The 20,608-nt window shown below is 37.7% G+C and overlaps 1 protein-coding gene across 1 annotated transcript in view; it reads right to left on the bottom strand.

Moving 5' to 3' along the window:
• RXFP1 (relaxin family peptide receptor 1) overlaps nucleotides 1–20,608 on the bottom strand; it is a 115,076-nt gene that overhangs the window by 51,774 nt on the left and 42,694 nt on the right. Inside the window, exons 6-10 of the mRNA XM_064296157.1 lie at nucleotides 12,973–13,044; nucleotides 5,217–5,288; nucleotides 2,484–2,555; nucleotides 2,322–2,393; nucleotides 1,650–1,724 (exon numbers count right to left, since the gene is read on the bottom strand). Of these exons, the coding sequence (XP_064152227.1) occupies nucleotides 1,650–1,724; nucleotides 2,322–2,393; nucleotides 2,484–2,555; nucleotides 5,217–5,288; nucleotides 12,973–13,044 (363 nt within the window). The remainder of the gene's footprint in view (nucleotides 1–1,649; nucleotides 1,725–2,321; nucleotides 2,394–2,483; nucleotides 2,556–5,216; nucleotides 5,289–12,972; nucleotides 13,045–20,608) is intronic.

Genomic DNA, 20,608 nt, shown 5'->3' with positions numbered 1-20,608 from the left:
AAAGCAAAGATGTCACCTTGAAGACTTAGATGTTCCTTACCCAACCCATGGTGTTTTCAATTCCCTCATATGCATGGGAAAGCTGGATGATGAATAAGGAAGACCAAAGAATTGACGCCTTTGAATTGTGATGTTGGTGAAGAATATTGAATACTCCATGGACTGCCAAAAGAATGAACAAATCTGTCTTGAAAGAAGTACAACCATAATGCTCCTTAGAAGCAAGGATAGTGATACTTTGTCTCACATACTTTGGACATGTTATCATGTCAATCCCTGGGGAAGGACATCACGCTTGGTAAAGCAGAGGGTCAGCGAAAAAGAGGAAGACATTCAGTGAGATGGACTGACGCAGAGGCTGCTACAGTGGACTCAAGCGTAACAATCGCAAGGATGGAGCAGGGGAAGGCAGTGTTCGTTCTGTTGTACACAGGGTTGCTATGAGTCGGAACTAACTCGTTGGCATGTATCAACAAGAAGTTCTCCATATCCTCAAGTTTTCTGTTTTACTTCATCTCTCAGGCACTGAAAAAAAGAGATTAATATTTCTTACTGCTTATGTATGTCTATTTTTCTATGTGGTTTTGGTTGCTATATAAATGCTATTTGATGCATACAGGCTCATAATATTATATATTTTATTGGTAGTTGTGCATTGTAGCATTAAAGTGTCATTCTTGTGTTATTTAATGTCTTCCTTTCAGTGGTTCCAAACAAGTATATTTTAAACCGCTACATCTAGTTTTCGTAACATTTATGTGTCTTGCTTTATTACCAGGTTACGTTTCCAGCTTCAGCTGCCACAGAGTCAAGTCGATTCTGACTCCTGGCAACCCCACATTTCGCAGAGTGAGACTGTGCTCCTAGGGCCTTCACGGTTGTGACCTTTCAGAAGCAGGTCGCCAGGCCCGCCTTCTGAGGCTCCTATGGATGGGTTGGAATTGTCAGCCTTTCAGTTAGTAGCATTTAGCTGTTTGCCCCACCCGGGGACTCCTACCAGCTGTCACTTAATCTATGATCTGAAAAATCAAGCAATTGACCTTTTGAGATTTTCCTACAAAGTAGGAGACTGAGGGAGTTTTTATATGAATAAAGTCATGTATATGTAGTTTATCGATTGAACTCTTTAAGAGTTATTTTGGTTTTTATTTCTTCATTGTCTTCTGTATTCTAAATAGGCCAATTTACTGGAGATATGTAGATAATACTTAATATCACCAGCAAAGCTACCAAGTAAAAAATTCTATGCAACATATTCTATTGTGATAAGATTTAAAGAATAAATACTGAATATCATATTCTCATTATTCGGAATTTAGGGATGAAACAAAAGTGGCTATTCTTTGTGTAGCAGATTAGGAGAACAGATGAGTGGGGGAAAGGCGCCATGTTATGGGAGTGTTATCCATTCTATATTCCTTCTGCCTTCTTTCTTTCTGACTTGAAAAAAGGTTGTTTTGAGTTGTTTTATTTCGGTGAGCATTTAGAGGAGTTAGTGTAGATAATATGGATAAAAATCATGCTCAAATAATTTGAAAAAAATGTAATATGATATTAACAATTTATCATTATAAAAAACCCTGATATCTGAAGTGGATTAGGCAAAATAGAAAAATTAGTTGACCTTAAAAAGAGATACAGTAACTTACAGCCAATGTAGTCTTGGCATGTGCTGACAAAGAGGTTTGTCAGGCAAATGGGTGAGGGCGTTATTCATCAGCACTCTGAAAAAGAGAAGAAGCAAAAGTCATATTTCTGTGAATCTTTTCTCATCTTAAGTCAAATGTGGTATTATTATGATTATTATTGTTATTACTATGAAACCATGAATATCAACTAAGTTAGCTGTCTTCTACTTCTAATTTGCTCTGTAAGTCCTGTCATATTTATGTGATTATTAGTAATAAAATTTGACAAGTGTTAGTCATAATGTGGGAGGGAGCAGCAATGTTAGTAACTGAAATACAGCCCCTTCAACAGTGGGTGGTGGAAAAGAGTAACTTTAGATGAATGTTAGTTTTCTTTACCAAGATTAACATAGGACACTAACGGTTGGCTTAAGAATACTTCCATAAAAGATGGCAGAGGTTATATTCAGTTTTGATGGACTGACATTCTAGAAGACAGAAGGCCTTACAAAATTGTTCAAATTTTCAAAACTACAGAACAGCCTTGTAGATATAATGAAGAAATGGTTTTCAGCTGAAAAGGCCTTTTTGGGGTTTTAACAATTTCAAATTTTGTAGTATTAAAATTGACGCAGTAATTTTTATTCATGTCCTTTGCTTCAACTGAAATATTTGTTTTAGTTTAGTACTTACAAGAGAATAAGAGAATTTAGTCCATAAAACGTTAGTGGGGAAATTTGATTGAGGTGATTATCTTCAATTATCCTGCCAGCCAGAAGAAAAGAAATTGATTCATTTATATACTTTTAGATTATAATAACTAATATCATAAAATACCACATAAATAAAACATACAGCCACTCTAATCTGTGGAGATCTTCAAAAACACCTGGCTTCAAGAAGGTTATTCTGTTATGACTGAGATACCTGAAAATGGAGAAATGAATAGAATAAAATTGTACCTTCTTGATGCTTTACAGTAAGAAAAGCTAACAAAAAAAAAAACCATCTTAAATTTCCCTATATATGAATCTCGTCATGGTATTCCTCCTCCACTGAATCTCTGAAAGTTTCTTACCATTTACCTTATCATGTCTAGCTTCAAGTTTTTTCATAATTAGTTAATATAATAACATATATTATTGTAATATAATATATAATTATAACATAAAAATATTATAAAATAATATTATATAATACATTATATAATCATATAATATAATAATATAATTAATAATAAATTAACCTATCTATCCATTTATCTATTCATTTACTCATCACATTGTTCTGAGTGCCTACTCTATGGCACTGGGCTCGCTATGGCATTCCTTTCTTTGAGGGGCTTAGAGTCTAGAGGGAGACTGCCTGTTGAACAGGTTATTATTACAGCAACATAGGAGAAAGGAGGAGCATGTATGATGTACGGTTGCTCTGCCACCGCTGAGGAGAAAACACCTGAATTGGTGGGGGGTGGGCACTGTGAAGCACTGAGCCTAAGCATAGCAAGGGGTGATGCCACATGTTAGAGCCACTTCCTTCCTTCCCTTCCAAACATAAGGTGTCAACTGGGCTCAGGAAGGTGTAAGGAACAGCTTCAATCTTTCCCCTTTAACATCTCAGGGGCTTCTCTTAAAAGGCAAGAGAAGAGACCCACTCCATCTGGGTAGAAGGCACTGGATCCACTCCTGTACTTATGCTCATCTGTTTAGCCCGATCCTACTAATTTTTTGGGAGTCCCTGGGTCGGTTCAAATTGTTAACTTGCCTGGCTGCTAACCAAAAAGTTGGAGGTTTGAGTCACACAGAGGCACCGCGGAAGAAGGGCCTAGTGATCTCCTTCTGAAAAGATCGGCCATTGAAAACCCTATGGAGCACAGTTCTGCTCTGGCCACAAGGGGTCATCATGAGTCAGAATCAGCTCCACAGCAACTGTTTTATTTTAACTCATTTTTCAGAGTCAGCCTTCAATGCTCTGGACTCCTTTCAATGAACTGTAATAGCAGTTTTGGTCTGAACAACACAGGTTTAAGAATTAAGTAAACTCCTCGTTCTCTAATTGTTGAATATACGTTGGTGTTATTTTCTCACCTAAGACAATGAGCTTCTAGAGAGCAAGAGGTCTGGCTCTCCCCAGGGACAGGACAGTGCCCCACTAGAAATTCTAGGGTGTGAGGTGTTTGAAGGCAGTGTGTCTGATTTCTCCTCCTATCCCCATGATATCTAGTTGAAGCAGTTGCACACTCTAAGGACTAATGAATATTTATGGATGAGTGACTAGCAAGTATTTAAAGATTATTTATGAAAACTAGAAGCAGGTGATGACCCAACAATATTCCAGTGCTATGAAAAAACAGATGGAGGACAGTTTTAACTTTACTCTCTGGTTCCATACAGACTTTCAAGAGTTTCCTCTATACGTCTTAGGCATTAAACCAAGCAGATGCTGTTTAGCAAGTTTTGAATAAGTCCCTGGAGGGTTAGAAAGAAAATCAGTCAGGATTCAGATGAGAATGAGTTCAATATTGACTTTGGGCAGTTTGCCAAGACATGACGGAGGAAGGATAGGGTAGAAGGCAAGAGGACATGGGGAGAGTGGTTACTGTGAACGTCTTGAGCCTCTTGTGGTCTTCTTCCATTTTGCTAGTAAATGATTAGGTGGCCCTTTTAACTCTTTCCCAAACTCTGATACCACAATCTGATTGGGATGAGCTTTTTAGGTTAGGATAAAATGGGGTTAAAAGCAAGGGGACAGAAATAGAAATACAGGGAGTTGTTCATTTATGTAATGTGTGGTTATATTTCTATTCAGTTACTTCTAGGAGATTGGGTTCAACCACTTGGCAGAACTCAATGAACTGGAACTTTGTGAAAATCTATTTTTAAAAGCTTTGCTCTTTCATCCTTTAGTACTTTATATGTTATTTACGGATAAAAGCAGGGATAATGGAAAAATAATAACTAGGGAAGTCTGAGTGTTCTGCTACATAAATATTATCACACCAAAAAGCAAAAACAAAAAAACATTGCTGGTGAGTCAATTCCAACTTATAGCAACCCTATAGGACAGACTAGAACTGCCTGCATAGGGTTTCCAAGGAGTGCCTGGTGGATTCGAACTGCCGACCTTTTGGTTTGCAGTCTGAGCTCTTAACCAGTGCACCACCAGGCTTTTAAATTTTAATTTTATTCAGTAATCATCCCTGTCACCATGGCTAATACATATTGAGTTCTTGTGCTAGGCACAGTTATACAGTATAAATAATTTTCCCCTCATTTTGTCCTTACAACAGCCCTTCAGGTAGGAACCATATTAATTTGTGTTTTATAGTAGAGGGAATGATGCTTAGAAAGGAAAACAAATTGACCAATTTCATTTCATTTTGTTCTATCACATTCATGTTCATAGTATCATTTGAACTAGGTCTAATGACTTGATTTTGTAAGTGATGAACTCAGGACTCAGATATCCATGCCTATTTGACTCAAAATCTCACGCTGCCAGCCTCTGTGCAGAAGGACTCGTGGGCTGGACTAGGCTGGGCTGACAGGCCACTGAGGAATGGGCAAATTAACTGGCACTGATACTTACAGCTTAGTGAGATTGTGCAGCCCTCTGAAAGCATACATGGATACAGACCTAATTTTATTGTTTTGCAGATACCTGTGAAAAAGATTATTAAAAAAGTTAAATACAATGAAATAGACTACTGAAAGTAGATATTCATGGCATTTTGTTTTGATATAAAATTCATGGATAATTGACTGGTTATTTAGAAGTTCTAGTCATAAAGGCAAACACATAGCTAAAAATTAATATTTGGACTTTATAGGAATAAAAACTTTAATGCAAAGTAAAGCACTCACTAATCAGTCCTAAAGGTCAGACCTTTTAACATCCCTTTCCTATAATTCTTCAATCTTATAAGTGTTCAACACAATGCTACCAAAATTACAAGCATGTGACATCTTTAATGTCCCAAACCATGTCCCATGTTGATTACATGTCTGCCAACTAAGTTAACTTTTTTTACTTTTATAATTTTTATTGTGCTTTAAGCGAAAGTTTACAAGTCAGTCTCTCACACAAAAACTTAAATACACTTTGCTACATACTCTGAATTAAAAAAAAAAAAAATTTTTTTAATTACTCTCCCCTTAATGAGAGAGCCTGCTTTCTCCCTCCACTCTCTCTTTTCGTGTCCATTTGGCAACTTCTAACCCCCTCTACCCTCTCATCTCCCCTCCAGGCAGGAGATGCCAACATAGTCTCAAGTGTCCACCTGATCCAAGAAGCTCACTCCTCACCAGCATCCCTCTCCAACCCATTGTCCAGTCCAATCCATGTCTGAAGAGTTGGCTTTGGGAATGGTTCCTGTCCTGGGCCAACAGAAGGTCTGGGGGCCATGACCACTGGGGTCCCTCTAGTCTCAGTCAGACCATTAAGTCTGGTCTTATGAGAATTTGGGGTCTGCATCCCACTGCTCCCTCAGGGGTTCTCTGTTGTGTTCCCTGGCAGGGCAGTCATTGGTTGTAGCCAGGCACCATCTAGTTCTTCTGGTCTCAGGATGACGTAGTCTCTGGTTCATGTGGCCCTTTCTGTCTCTTGGGCTCATAATCACCTTGTGTCCTTGGTGTTCTTCATTCTCCTTTGATCCAGGTGGGTTGAGACCAATTGATGCATCTTAGATGGCTGCTTGCTAGCATTTAAGACCCCAGATGCCACTCTTCAAAGTGGGATGCAGAATGTTTTCTTAATAGATTTTATTATGCCAAATGACTTAGATGTCCCCTGGAACCATGGCACCCAAACCTCTGCCCCTGCTACGCTGGCCTTCGAAGCATTCAGTTTATTCAGGAAACTTTTTTGCTTTTGGTGTAGTCCAATTGTGCTGACCTCCCCTGTATTGTGTGCTGTCTTCCCCTTCACCTAAAGTAGTTCTTATCTACTATCTAATTCGTGAATGCCCCTCTCCCACCCTCCCTCCCCCTCTTGTAGCCACGAAAGAATGTTTTCTTCTTAGTTCAAACTATTTCTCAAGTTCTTATAATAGTGGTCTTATACAATATTTGTCCTTTTGCGACTGACTAACTCAGCCTAATGCCTCCCGGATTTCTCCATGTTATGAAATGTTTCACAGATTCCTCACTGTGCTTTATCAATGCGTAGTATTCCATCGTGTGAATATACCATAATTTATTTATTCATTCATCCGTTGATGGGCACCTTGGTTGCTTCCATCTTTTTGCTATTGTAAACAGTGCTGCAATAAACATGGGTGTGCATATATCTGTTCGTGTAAAGGCTCTTATTTCTCTAGGGTATATTCTAAGGAGTGGGATTGCTGGATAGTATGGTAGCTCTATTTTTAGCTTTTTAAGGAAGCGCCAAATCGATTCCCAAAGTGGTTGTACCATTTGACATTCCCACCAGCAGTGTAGAAGTGTTCCAATCTCTCCACAGGCTCTCCAACATTTATTATTTTGTGTTTTTTGGATTAATGCCAGCCTTGTTGGAGTGAGATGAAATCTTATTGTAGTTTTGATTTGCATTTCTCTAATGGTAAATGATCGTGAACATTTCCTCATCTATTTGTTAGCTACCTGAATGTCTTCTTTAGTGAAGTGTCTGTTCATATCTTTTGCCCATTTATAAATTGGGTTATTTGTCTTTTTGTAGTTGAGTTTTTGCAGTATCAAATAGATTTTAGAGACAAGGTGCTGATCGGGAATGTCATAGCTAAAAACTGTTTCCCAGTCTTTAGGTAGTCTTTTTACTCTTTTGGTGAAGTCTTCGGATGAGCATAGGTGTTTGATTTTTAGAAGAAAAAAAAAAAAAAATTTTTTTTTTTTTTGATTTTTAGAAGCTCCCAGTTATCTAGTTTTTCTTCTGCATTCTTATCGTTTATGCCATGTATTAGGGCTCCTAACGATGTCCCTACTTTTTCTTCTATGATCTTTATCGCTTCAGATTTTATATTTAGGTCTTTGTTCGCTTTTGTGCATGGAGTGAGGTATGGGTCTTGTTTCATTTTTTTTGCAGGTGGATATCCAGTTATGCCAGCACCATTTGTTAAAAAGACTGTCTTTTCCCCATTTAACTGTTTTGGGGCCTTTGTCGAATACCAACTGCTTATATGTGGATGGATTTATGTCTGGATTCTCAATTCTGTTCCATTGGTCTATGTGCCTGTTGTTGTACCAGTACCAGGCTGTTTTGACTACTGTGGTGGTATAAACCAAACAACCCAAACCAAGTGCCGTCGAGTCAATTCTGACTCATAGCGACCATATAGGGCAGAAGTAGAACTGCCCCATAGAGTTTCCAAGGAGCGCCTGGTGAATTCAAACTGCCGACCTTTTGGTTAGCAGCCGTAGCACTTAACCACTATGCCACCAGGGTTTCCACTGTGGCAGTATAATAGGTTCTAAAATCAGGTAAAGTAAGGCTTCCCACTTTGTTCTTTTTCAGTAATGCCTTATTTATCCGGGACCTCTTTCCCTTCCATATGAAGTTGGTGATTTGTTTCTCCATCTTATTAAAGAATGTCCTTGGGATTTGGATCGGAATTACATTAAATGTATAGATCGCTTTTGGTAGAATAGACATTTTTATATTGTTAAGTCTTCCTATCCACGAGCAAGGTATGTTTTCCCACTTATGTCAGTCTCTTTTAGTTTCTTGCAGAAGTGTACTGTAGTTTTCTTTGTATAAGTCGTTTACATCTCTGGTCAGATTTATTCCTAAGTATTTTATCTTCTTGGGGGCTACTGTAAATGACATTGATTTGGTGATTTCCTCTTCATGTTCTTTTTGTTGACTTAGAGGAATCCAACTGATTTTTGTATGTTTATCTTGTATCCCGATACTCTGCTGAACGCTTCTATTAGTTTCAGTAGTTTTCTGGAGGATTCCTTAGGGTTTTCTGTGTATAAGAACATGTCATCTGCAAACAGAGATACTTTTACTTCTTCCTTACCAATCTGGATGCCCTTTATTTCTTTATCTAGCCTAGTGGCTCTGGCTAGGACCTCCAACACAATGTTGAATAAGAGCAATGATAAAGGGCATCCTTGTCTCGTTCCCAGTCTCAGTGGGAATGCTTTCAGGCTCTCTCCATTTAGGGTAATGTTGGCTGTTGGCTTTGTATAAAAAAATGCCCTTATTATGTTGAGGAATTTTCCTTCTATTCCTATTTTGCTGAGAGTTTTGATCATGAATGGGTGTTGAACTTGGTCAAATGCCTTTTCTGCATCAATTGATAAAATCATGTGATTCTTGCCATTAGTTTTATTTATGTGGTGGATTAGATTAATTGTTTTTCTAATGTTGAACCATCCCTGTATACCTGGTATGAATCCCACTTGGTCATGGTGAATTATTTTTTTGATATGTTGTTGAATTCTATTGGACAGAATTTTGTTGAGGATTTTTGCGTCTACATTCATGAAGGATATAGGTCTATAATTTTCTTGCGGTGTCTTTACCTGGTTTTGGTATCAGGGATATGCTGGCTTCATAGAAAGAGTTTGGTAGTATTCCATCCTTTTCTATGCTCTGAAATATCTTTAGTAGTAGTGGTATTAACTACTGAAGTTTGGTAGAAGTCTGCAGTGAAGCTGTCCGGACCAGGGCTTTTTTTTTTGTTGTTGGGAGTTTTTTGATTACCTTTTCAATCTCTTCTTTTGTGATGGGTCTATTTAGTTGTTCTACCTCTGTTTTTGTGTTTTACCTCTGTTTGTGTTAGTTTAGGGAGGTAGTGTGCTTCTAGGAATTCATCCATTTCTTCTAGGTTTTTCAAATTTGTTAGAGTACAATTTTTCATAGTAATCTGATACGATTCTTTTAATTTCAGTTGTGTTTGTTGTAATATCGCCCATCTCATTTCTTATTCAGGTTATTTGCTTCCTTTCCTGTTTTTCTTTTGTTGGTTTATCAATTTTGTGGATTTTTTTCCAAAAAACCAGCCTTGGGTCTTGTTAATTCTTTCAATTGTTTTTCTGTGTTCTATTTCATTTAGTTCAGCTCTAATTTTTATTATTCGCTTTCTTCTAGTGCCTGTGGGTTTCTTTTGTTCCTCCCTTTCTATTTGTTAAGTTGTAGGGATAATTCTTTGATTTTGGCCCTTTCTTCTTTTGGATGTGTGCATTTATTGATATAAACTGGCCTCTAAGCACCCCCTTTTTTTTTTTATTAACTTTTATTAAGCTTCAAGTGAACGTTTACAAATCCAATCAGTCTGTCACATGTAAGTTTACATACATCTTACTCCATACTCCCACTTGCTCTCCCCCTATTGAGTCAGCCCTTTCAGTCTCTCCTTTCGTGACAATTTTGCCAGCTTCCCTCTCTCTCTATCCTCCCATCCCCCCTCCAGGCAAGAGATGCCAACACAATCTCAAGTGTCCACCTGATATAATTAGCTCACTCTTCATCAGCATCTCTCTCCCACCCACTGACCAGTCCCTTTCATGTCTGATGAGTTGTCTTCGGGGATGGTTCCTGTCCTGTGCCAACAGAAGGTCTGGGGACCATGGCTGCTGGGATTCCTCTAGTCTCAGTCAGACCATTAAGTATGGTCTTTTTATGAGAATTTGGGGTCTGCATCCCACTGATCTGTTCCCTCAGGAGTTCTCTGTTGTGCTCCCTGTCAGGGCAGTCATCGATTGTGGCCGGGCACCAACTAGTTCTTCTGGTCTCAGGATGATGTTAAGCACCCCTTTTGCTGTGTCCCAAAGACTCTGATAGGAAGTGTTTTCATTCTCATTGAATTCTCCGAATTTCTTTATTCCATCCTTAATGTCTTCTATAATCCAGTCTTTTTTGAGCAGGGTATTTTGCAGTTTCCAAGTGTTTGATTTCTTTTCCCTGCTTTTCCTGTTATTGATTTCCACTTTTTTGGCCTTATAGTCAGAGAAGATGCTTTGTAATATTTCAGTGTTTTGGATTCTGCTAAGGCTTGCTTTATGACCTAATATGTGCTCTATTCTAGAGAATGTTCCATGTGCACTAGAAAGGAAAGTATACTTGGTTGCTGTTGGGTGGAGTGCTCTGTATATGTCTATGAGGTCAAGTTGGTTGATTGTGGCATTTAGATCTTCCGAGTCTTTACTGAGCTTCTTTCTGGATGTCCTGTCCTTCACCGAAAGTGATGTGTTGAAGTCTCCTACTATTATTGTGGAGCTATCTCACTTTTCAATGCTGATAGATTTTGTTTTATGTATCTTGCAGCCCTGTCATTGGGTGCATAAATATTTAATATGGTTATATCTTCTTGGTGTATTGTCCCTTTAATCATTATATAGTGTCCTTCCTTATCCTTTCTGATGGATTTAACTTTAAAGTCTATTTTGTCAGAAATGAATATCTCCACTCCTGCTCTTTTTTGATTGTTGTTTGCTTGATATATTTTTTTCCATCCTTCGAGTTTTAGTTTGTTTGTGTCTCTAAGTCTAGGGTGTCAACCAAGTTAACTTTGATTTTGTTATTTTACATGCCCAACCTTGTTCTAAAAAAAGAGTTTAAAGTGGCTTATAAGGCGTATACTTAAAAAAAAAAAAGTAATTAAAAAGGATTAGGGCTAGAAAAATATGTTAGACTGTCATGTCAACACAAGATGCAGGCATACATAGTTAACTGAAGTAATATGGAAGTTTGGCCTTGAGTTAACTGGCGGTAAAAGGAAATAGATACAAGGGCACAGGCAGCTGCGTCAATTGCAGCCATGAAAGCTTTGTTTGCACTTCTGTGTGTACTTGCCCCAGGCTGTGGGGAATGATAAGCAAGGGGTTCAGGCCTGACTTCTTGTTCTGAATGAAGGTCACCGACTTCCTTCTGTTAGGGTGTCCCACATTTATATGCAATCTGCTATAAATTTTAGGAGTAACAAGGGAGAAATCAACACAAGTGGACTCCCATGTAATTAGAAATTTTGGCTAAAAGAGAGTATAAAGGTTCCTATGCATTTAACAATTTCACCGAATTTGCTCTGGGCGCAATCATGGAGTAGGTATGCATCTGTCCCATTAATGCACAGAAAGACTTTGATATGTATATATTTATTTGTTTTTAACTGTTTTAATCATCTGCTAAGCAACAGACTGCGTGCATTATCTAGAGGTTGAATCAAGCTGCACCTTTGATAACAAAATGAGAAATATTTTTGTAATTGGGTTATTATGACTGTTTTATTGTTTGACTGTTCAGGAATTTAGTTCAATGTTCGTTGTCCAAAACGCTAAAGTACTTTGTTATTTAAAACTGAATTTTGGCATTTAGATTCACACTCGTAACTCCTTTTAAACATGCAGACATAAGGTGGTGCTACAGATCAGAAAACTTCATTTTCTTGAAATCAGATAATAGAATAAGAAAGCATCGTCTTGAAGTTTCTGTATCAGGCCTGTTTTTGAAAAGTTCTTCTCTGCTGATTGAGAAGTGTTAAGAATCAAGTTCTGACAATACATTTTCATTATAATTTTTATTTTCAAATATGAAATATATTTAAGCTATTCTGTCAAATATCTAGGTTTTCAGAACATTTCATTGAGTGAAACTGATTAATTTTTCTTCTGATTCCTCTATACTCATACCTGTTATTTAAAAAAAAAAAGCGAAGATATTATCTATCTACCAGGTTTCTCAAGTGTAAAACCAACACAGGTGTGAAAAACAAAATTAGATTTAGAGCACAGAATATTTAAACTCAACAGTTCAGTAGTATGATTTGGTTACAAAATTGACCTAAATAACAGGTAAATGTCACCTGGGCCATTGTGGAATTTGAGAGTGAATACATGACTCTAAACTGAAGGGAAGCTACTCAAGGCCAAACTAAAACTCAACCTGCAAGGGGGGTGTGAAGATGAAGTCCAAGAATAATAAGCTTCAAGGTTTCAGACCACCACAGCTTGCTATCTTAAGTGGAGTATGGATTTGCAAGCACAGGGAAGAAAATTCTTCACTATCTGATCTTGATGGCAGATCTGGCAAAAGATCATTACCTCTTTGTCTGAGGTGGGCCCTGAAGCACACCATGCTAGAATACTGTCAGAAAGTAAGAAGATCCTGAGTGCCTCCATTTCGGCCACTGTGGCAGGAGGATTCGCAGTGCACTTACTCCAGTCTCTTTAGAGATATAAGGCATCTGAGATTTTTCTATAATGACTTCCAGAGCTACTCAGGAAAATGTTACCTGCAGTCTCTAGCTAACAGCTAAACAACTCTCAGAAGCCAGATTAGGCTCACACAGTGGTACAGTGTTGATCTCTGTGGAGTGAGGAGAAAGAGATATGCCAAAAAATTGGTAGTTAATTATTTTAATATTAGAAATTAAAAGTTTTCTTACAGCTTCTGAAGATCAAGGTACTTCTTGAAGCCATCAGGAGGAAGCTTTCTTAATAAATTCCACTGAAGTGACCTGAAATAAATGTAAATTTTTTCTTACCTAAAGTTTTTTTTTTTTTCATTACTTTTAAACTACCACAGCAATATGGATAATTATAAACTGCATTTCCTTTACTACTTGGATTTTAGGAAACACTCTATTTCATTATATCGCATTCATATCCATAGTATCATTTGAACTAGTTCTAATAAATTGATTTTGTATTATTAAAGGGTATTAATCTTTTCTAAAAATTAGGTCAAAACACTATAATTGTATACTTATCCCTGATAAAAATTCTCAATAAAATAGGTATAGAAGGAAAATTCCTCAACATAATAATGGGCATCTATACATCTTCTTACACAAAACCAATAGCCAACATCATTCTCAACAGGAGGATGAAAGCATGATAAGGATGACCTTTATCACTACTCTGCTTTAACATTGTGCTGGAAACCCGAGATAGAGCAATAAGGCAAGAAAAAGAAAGGGTACCCAAATTGGAAAGAAAGAAGTAAAACTATCCCTATTCGCGATGATATGATCCTGTACATACAAAACCCTAAAGATTCCACAAGAAAACTACTGGAACTAATGGAAAGATTCAACAGAGTAGCAGGATACAAGATAAGCATACAAAAACCAGCTGGATTCCTATACGTCAACAAAGAGAACTTTGAAAAGGAAATCAGGAAAACAATACCATTTATAATAGCCCCCCCGAAGATAAAATACTTAGGAATACATCTAACCCAAGCGTAAAAAACCTAAACAAGACCTAAACAAAGAAAACTACAGAACACTATGACAAGAAACCAAAAGAGACCTATTTAAGTGGAAAAACTTACCATACCATACTATACTTCCTATCGTGCATGGGAAGACTAAACATTGTAAAAATGTCAATTCTACCCAAAGCTATCTATAGACATAATGCAATCCTGATCCAAATACCAACAGCATTCTTCAATAAGATGTAAAAACTAATCACCAAATTTATATGGAAAGGGAAGAGGGCCCCGAAAAGCAAAGCATATTGAAGAGAAAGAACAAAGTAGGAGGCCTCTCACTGCCTGCTCTCAGAATCTAGTATATAGCCATGGTAGTCAAAACAGCCTGGTACTGGTACAATGGTCATACAGACCAATGGACCAGAATCAGGAACCCAGATGTAAACCCATCTACCTATGGTTAGCTGATCTTTGGCAAAGACCAAAGTCCATTAAATGGGGAAAAGACAGCCTTTTTAACAAACTGTGCTGGCAAAGCTGGGTGTCCATCTGTAAAAAAAAATGCAATAGGACCCATTCCTCACACTGTACCCAAAAACTAACTCAAAATGGATCAAAGACCTAAACATAAAAACTAAAATGATAAAGATCATGGAAGAAAAAATAGGGACAACACTAAAGACCATAATACATGGCATAAATACAATACAAAACATAACTAACAATGCATAAACACTAGTAACTAGGAGCTCCTAAAAATTAGCCACCTAAGTGCCCATCAACAGATGAATGGATAAGCAAGTTACGGTACATACACACAATGGAATACTACGCAAAGATAAGAACAATGATAAATCCGTGAAACATCATACATCGTGCTGCATGAATCTCGAGGACGTTATGCTGAGTGAAATAAGTCAATCACAAAAGGACAAATATTGTATGACACCACTGTTACAAAAACCCAAGAAAAGGTTTACACACAGAAAAAAACAATTTTTGATGGCTGGGAGGGAGGTAAGGTGTGGGGAGGGGAAATCACTAACTAGATAGTAGACAAGTATTAACTTAGGTGAAAGGAAAGACAACACACGATATAGGGGAAATCAGCACAACTTGACCAAGGCAAAGCCATAGAAGCTTCGTAGACACATCCAAACACCTTGAGGGACCCAGTTACTGGGGCTGAGGGCTGGGGACCATGGTGTTAGGGGACATCTAGTTCAACTGGCGTAACATACTTCATAAAGAAAATGCTCTACATCCTACTTTTGATGTATATCTTTTGGTCCTATCATGTTCAGAGCAAAGGAGAATGAAGAAAACCAAAGACACAAGGAAAATATTCGTCCAACGGACTAATGGGCTACATGAACCACAGCCTTCACCAGTCTGAGCCCAGAGCAGGCCGCTGACTACTCTGACAGGGCTCATAATAGAGGGTCCTGGAAAGAGTGGGAGAAAAATGTAGAACAAAATTCCAATTCACAAAAAAAGATCAGATTTACGGGCCTTACGGAAACTGGAGAAACCCCCTAAACTATGGCCCCTGGACATTCTGCTACCTCGGAACTGAAGCCACCTTTGAAATCTACCTTTCAGCTAAAGATTTGACAGGCTTAAAAACCCAACAATAACACATGTGAGGAATGTGCTTCTTAGTTCAATCAAGTATACATATGGGGAACACCTGCTCAGACACAGACCAGAAAGAGGAAGGAGCAGGAAAACTGGAGAAATGGACATGGGGAACCTAGGATGGATATGGGGAGAGTCCTGGCATATTGAACAGATTGCATCCAATGTCACAAAATAATTCGTGTGCAAATGAGAAACTAATTTGTGCTGTAAACTTTCACTTAAAACATGATAAAATAAAAAATTATAATTCTGATCATTAAAAAAATAATAAAACGGAAAATAATTGATACAGTTAAGTTCTCCTTTTCCATATTATTTTATTTAACAAATGTTAGAAAACGTCTCAGTTTTTGAGTGCCAATAGTTTTCCATTTAAAATGCATCAAGAATTTAAATAACTTTATATTCCTCAAAATTTTTATTCCTCACATTCCATTATTGTTTCTTCCTTTTCAAATTAGTTTTGAAGGAAGCTATCAGTTGGTACATATAATTGAACCGTCTTTGTTCAATAAGTGATTCTATTTCAAATTCCAATAAATTGTATAGAAAGGTTTCTTTTGTATCAGAATTGATAAGCAACAGACTGAAAACCCATTCCCGTTTCTGTTGATTTGATTCTGACTCATAGGGACCCTATTGGAAAGAGTAGAACTGCTCCAAAGAGTTTCCAAGGAGCAGCTGGTAGATTTGAACTGCTGATCTTTTGGTTAGCAGTCTGAGCTCCTAACCACTGTGCAACCAGGGCTCCAAGGCAAAGTCCACTTAATTGTGGTTGCTTTGAATGGGACCCAAAATGAATTTTCTAGAAAAGCAATGTAGTAGTAGCAAAATAAAAAATACAAAACCGTTGTACGTGGGATCCAGACGTCTGTCTGTTGGTAGCTAGCTAAGCTTGCTTGCGTGAATCAGAGTTGGGGTTGGGTGGATGAAGCTCTTTGGTTGAGTCCCCTGGAAGTGCATGTGTGTACAGTATATAAGAGATACTGCAAATTCAAAACTGCTGTTCTATGGCTTTGATTCTTTTATTTTTATTGTAGTAAAAATGTATAGTACAACATTTGCCAACTCAACATTTTTCAGGTGTACAATTTAGTGCTATCAATTACATTAATCATGTTGTTATAGCTTTGATTCTTGAAGGATAGCTTAGCTGGATACTAAGTCTTTGGTTAGTGCTTTCTTCTCTTAAATTTTTTGAAAATGCTGTTCCTTTTTTTGTTTGTTTTGTTTTTTTCTTTGAGAGGCCTAAAGACAGTCTAATTCTCTTGATTTTTAAGTTATTTGATGTTTTTACCTGGAGAACCCGAGGACTTTTTTCTTCATCTTTAAAGTCTAATACTCTCAGATATGTCTCAGATTTGATCACTCTATGCCAATTTTCTAGGGTACTCCCTGGCTTTTTCAATATGTAGATTCAAATTATCTTTTATTTCCAGAAAAGTTTTCTTGAATTATGGTTTTAAATTTTCATTTCTTTTTCAGGGACCCCAAGTAAACATGTTTATGTTCATCTTTCCATCACTCATCTGTCATTTTGTTGTACTGTGGTGGCTCGTGTATTGCTATGATACTAGAAGCTATGCCATAGGTATTTCAAATACCAGCATGGTTGTCCATGGTGGATAGAGTTCAGCAGAGCTTCCAGGTTAAGACAAACTAGGAAGAAAGGCCTGGCAACCTGCTTCTGAAAATTAGCCAGTGAAAACCTTATGGATCACAACAGAACATTGTCTGATTCTCTTGGATCAAAAGGGATCAATCGCTAGAGGAGGACATCATGTTTGGTGAAGCTAAGGGCCAATGAAGGTGAAGGAAATGAGATGGATTGACACAATAGCCACAAGGATGGACTCTAACATGCCAGAGATCATGAAGATGATGCAGGACTGGGCAATGTTTTGCTCTGTTGGAGTCAACTCTACAGCACCTATCTATCTGTCTGTCTGTCTGTCTACCTACCTATGATCTATGTTCTTCTGCCCCACTTCCAAGACAAAAATGCACTTTCTGGTCTTTTTTTGTTTCTTTCTTTAACTTATTTTCATTTTCTTGTTTTTCTCCCCCCACCTCCCGACAATGCTTCTTGTTCAATTTTCATTAGACTCTATTCTCCTTCGAGCAGCTTGTGATCTAGTCTTCATATTTTTCATATTCTTTTGATTGAGTTTGGACTTTTGTGCTATGATTTTCTTTTATGCTGATGCTGGTATTTTGGGAAAGAATTTTCATCATATGAACTGTTCTGATTCATATTCATAGCTTTGTTTTCTTATCATGGTTTTGTATGGAAATGGTTTAAATTTTTTTCTATTCCTTGTCATTTTATGGACAAGACTCTTAGTTCCAGAACTAAGCAGTTAAGTGCTATTTTTTAATGTGTAACATTGCTGGTATGAAAATGAGGGGGAGAGAGTGGTCATGTCATGTTTCTCTTCTGTTTCTGCAGGATAATTAATTTTCCTTTCTTATTTACTTCTTTTCATCATTACCACACCCCCAAATACCACCACTCCTTCACTATCTGAATTTTCTCTAGAAATAATGCTTCTTTGAGCCTACCACGTCTGGCCCTACTCATTTTCAAGCCCCTTCCCTTTGCCAGGGCTATGAACCACCACGTTCCAGATTTGTGTTCAGTATTTTGCTGCTTAGTGCTGAAATTTCTCCCAGTGGGCATGACTTCATATCTGCTTCATTGTCCCCAGCCTCTTTCTTTTTTTCACGGAATTCTTGTGCTTTCCTTCCTGCTTATAAGTTTGAAGTGGCAAGAGCTCTGTTGGAATTTGGTGTTTTGTTTTTCCTATATTTACAGGTAACTTGAGGATTATGGTATTCTGTGTTCTAATAATGCTGATTGGTAATGCTGAAGGTGTGGACCATGTATATTTTTATTTGTGCTCCTTTTGGATTTTTTTCATTTTGGGGGGAAGATCTATGAGGAGATTAAAAATCAAACAATTGCTGTTATTCTCCAGTCTAAGAAATTCCTGTTGTTGTTGTTGTGTTGAGTTGATTCTGACTCATAGCGACTCTGTAGGACAGAGTAGAACTGTTTCATATGGCTTCCAAGGAGTGGTCAGTGGATTCGAACTGCCAGCATTTGGTTAGCAGCCTGAGCTCTTAACCACTTTGCCACCAGGGCTTCAAGGAAATCCTAGTCTCTCTTAAATTTACTTCAAAAGGATTTGATCCCATCTACCTATGGAAGCTTCTCTTGTTAGAGCCACCATTGACTTCCAAATTGTTAAATCTAATGGTCAATTTTCAGTCATTATTTTATTTCGTCTATTAGCAGCAGCCTTTGCAGTTGATCTCTCCCTTTCTTTTAAAGATTTTCTTCATATGGCTCCCAGGACACTAACTTTTTGAATGTTTCTTCAAATAATTGGTTGTTCCATACATCCTTTCTCTTTGTTCTTCTTTTCTTCATGTAGGAGTGTCCAGTCTAAATAGCAATATATATTGATGATTTCTAAATTGGTCTTCAGCCCAAATAAATTCTAAATTCACATATCGAATTTCCAACTTGTTATCTCTACTAAAGTACCTAGTAGATATCTCAAAATTAACCTGTTTGCAACTGACCTTCTAGTCTTCTTCCCTATGAGGAAGCTTTTCCCATCTCAATTGATGTAAACTCCAACCTTCTCATTGTCTGGCCTAAAAACTTTGGAATCCTTGACTCCTCTTTCACTCTGTCATACATCCAGTCCATCCAGAAATCCTGTTGGCTCTACTTTTAAAACATAACAAGAATTGGACAATATCCAGTCATCTCCACAGGTACCACCTTGGTATAAGCCTCCGCCATTTCTTGCCAGGTTACTACAATAGCCTAACTGGTCTCTCAGCTTTTACTTTTGCCCCTTTTACCTTTGCACCTTTGTCTATTCTTAACAAGTAGCCAGAGCGACCCTTTAAAAATCTAAGTCATAGCATGTAACTCCTCTGCATAGAACCCTACAGTGGCTCTCATTTTACTTAGAATAAGAGCTAAAGTTCTTACAATGACCTAAAGGTCCTAGGTGATATGCCCAACCTCTACACCCTTTTTGTTCACTGATGTATTTCAAGAGCTTATGTATTTCAATTATTTATAATTATAGGCAAAAAATCAGGAAAAGTGTGTCTCAGGGTTGTATTCTTTCACCATACCTATTCAATCTGTATGCTGAGCAAATAATCCAAGAAGCTGGACTATATGTAGAGGAATGAGGCATCGGGAGTGGAGGAGGATTTATTAACAACTTGCATTATGCAGATGACATCACTCTGATTGCTGAAAGTAAAGAGGACTTGAAGCACTTGCTGATGAAGATCAAAGACCACAGCCGTCAGTATGGATTACACCTCAACATATAGAAAACAAAAATCATCACAACTGGACCAATAAGCAGCATCATGATAAATGGAGAAAAGATTGAGGTGGTCAAGCGTTTCATTTTACTTGGATCCACAATCAACAGCCATGGAAGCAGCAGTCAAGAAATCAAAAGATGCATTGCACTGGGCAAATAGGCTGCAAAAGACCTCTTTAGAGTGTTAGAAAGCAAAGAGATCACCTTGAAGACTAATCACATCATGTGCATGCGAAAGCTGGACAATGAATAAGGAAGACTGAAGAAGAATTGATGTCTTTGAATTGTGATGTTGGTGAAGAATACTGAACGGACTGACAAAAGAAGGAAAAAATCCGTCTTGGAAGAAGTACAACCAGAATGGTCCTTAGAAGCAAGGATGGTGAGACCATGTCTTACATACTTTGGACATATTGTCAGGAGAAATCAGTCCCTGGAGAAGGATATCATGCTTGGTAAAGTACGGGGTTAATGGAAAAGAGAAAGACCTTCAAGGAGATGGATTGACACAGTGGCTGCAACAATGCGCTCAAGCATAACAATGATTGTGAGGACGGAGCAGGAACAGGCAGTGTTTTGTTCTGTGGTACATAGGGTCGCTATGAGTGGGAGTCGACTTGACAGCACCTAAGAACAATAACAACAACATATATTCCAAGGTACATGGTAAACAAAACAAAACAAAAAAAACAAAACATGTTGCTGTCAAGTTGATTTTAACTCCTGGTGACCCATATACTAAAGAGTAGAACTGAGTTGCATAGGGTTTTCTTGGCTGTAATCTTTATGGAAGTAGATCTTCAGGCTTTTCTTCCGTGGCACTAGTTGGTGGGTTCAAACTGCCAACCTTTCAATTTGTAG

Source organism: Loxodonta africana, chromosome 13, assembly GCF_030014295.1.
Source record: "Loxodonta africana isolate mLoxAfr1 chromosome 13, mLoxAfr1.hap2, whole genome shotgun sequence".
Taxonomy (NCBI): Eukaryota; Metazoa; Chordata; class Mammalia; order Proboscidea; family Elephantidae; genus Loxodonta; species Loxodonta africana.
Note: the sequence above shows the minus strand (reverse complement) of the source record. Positions and strands in the feature narration are given on the sequence as shown.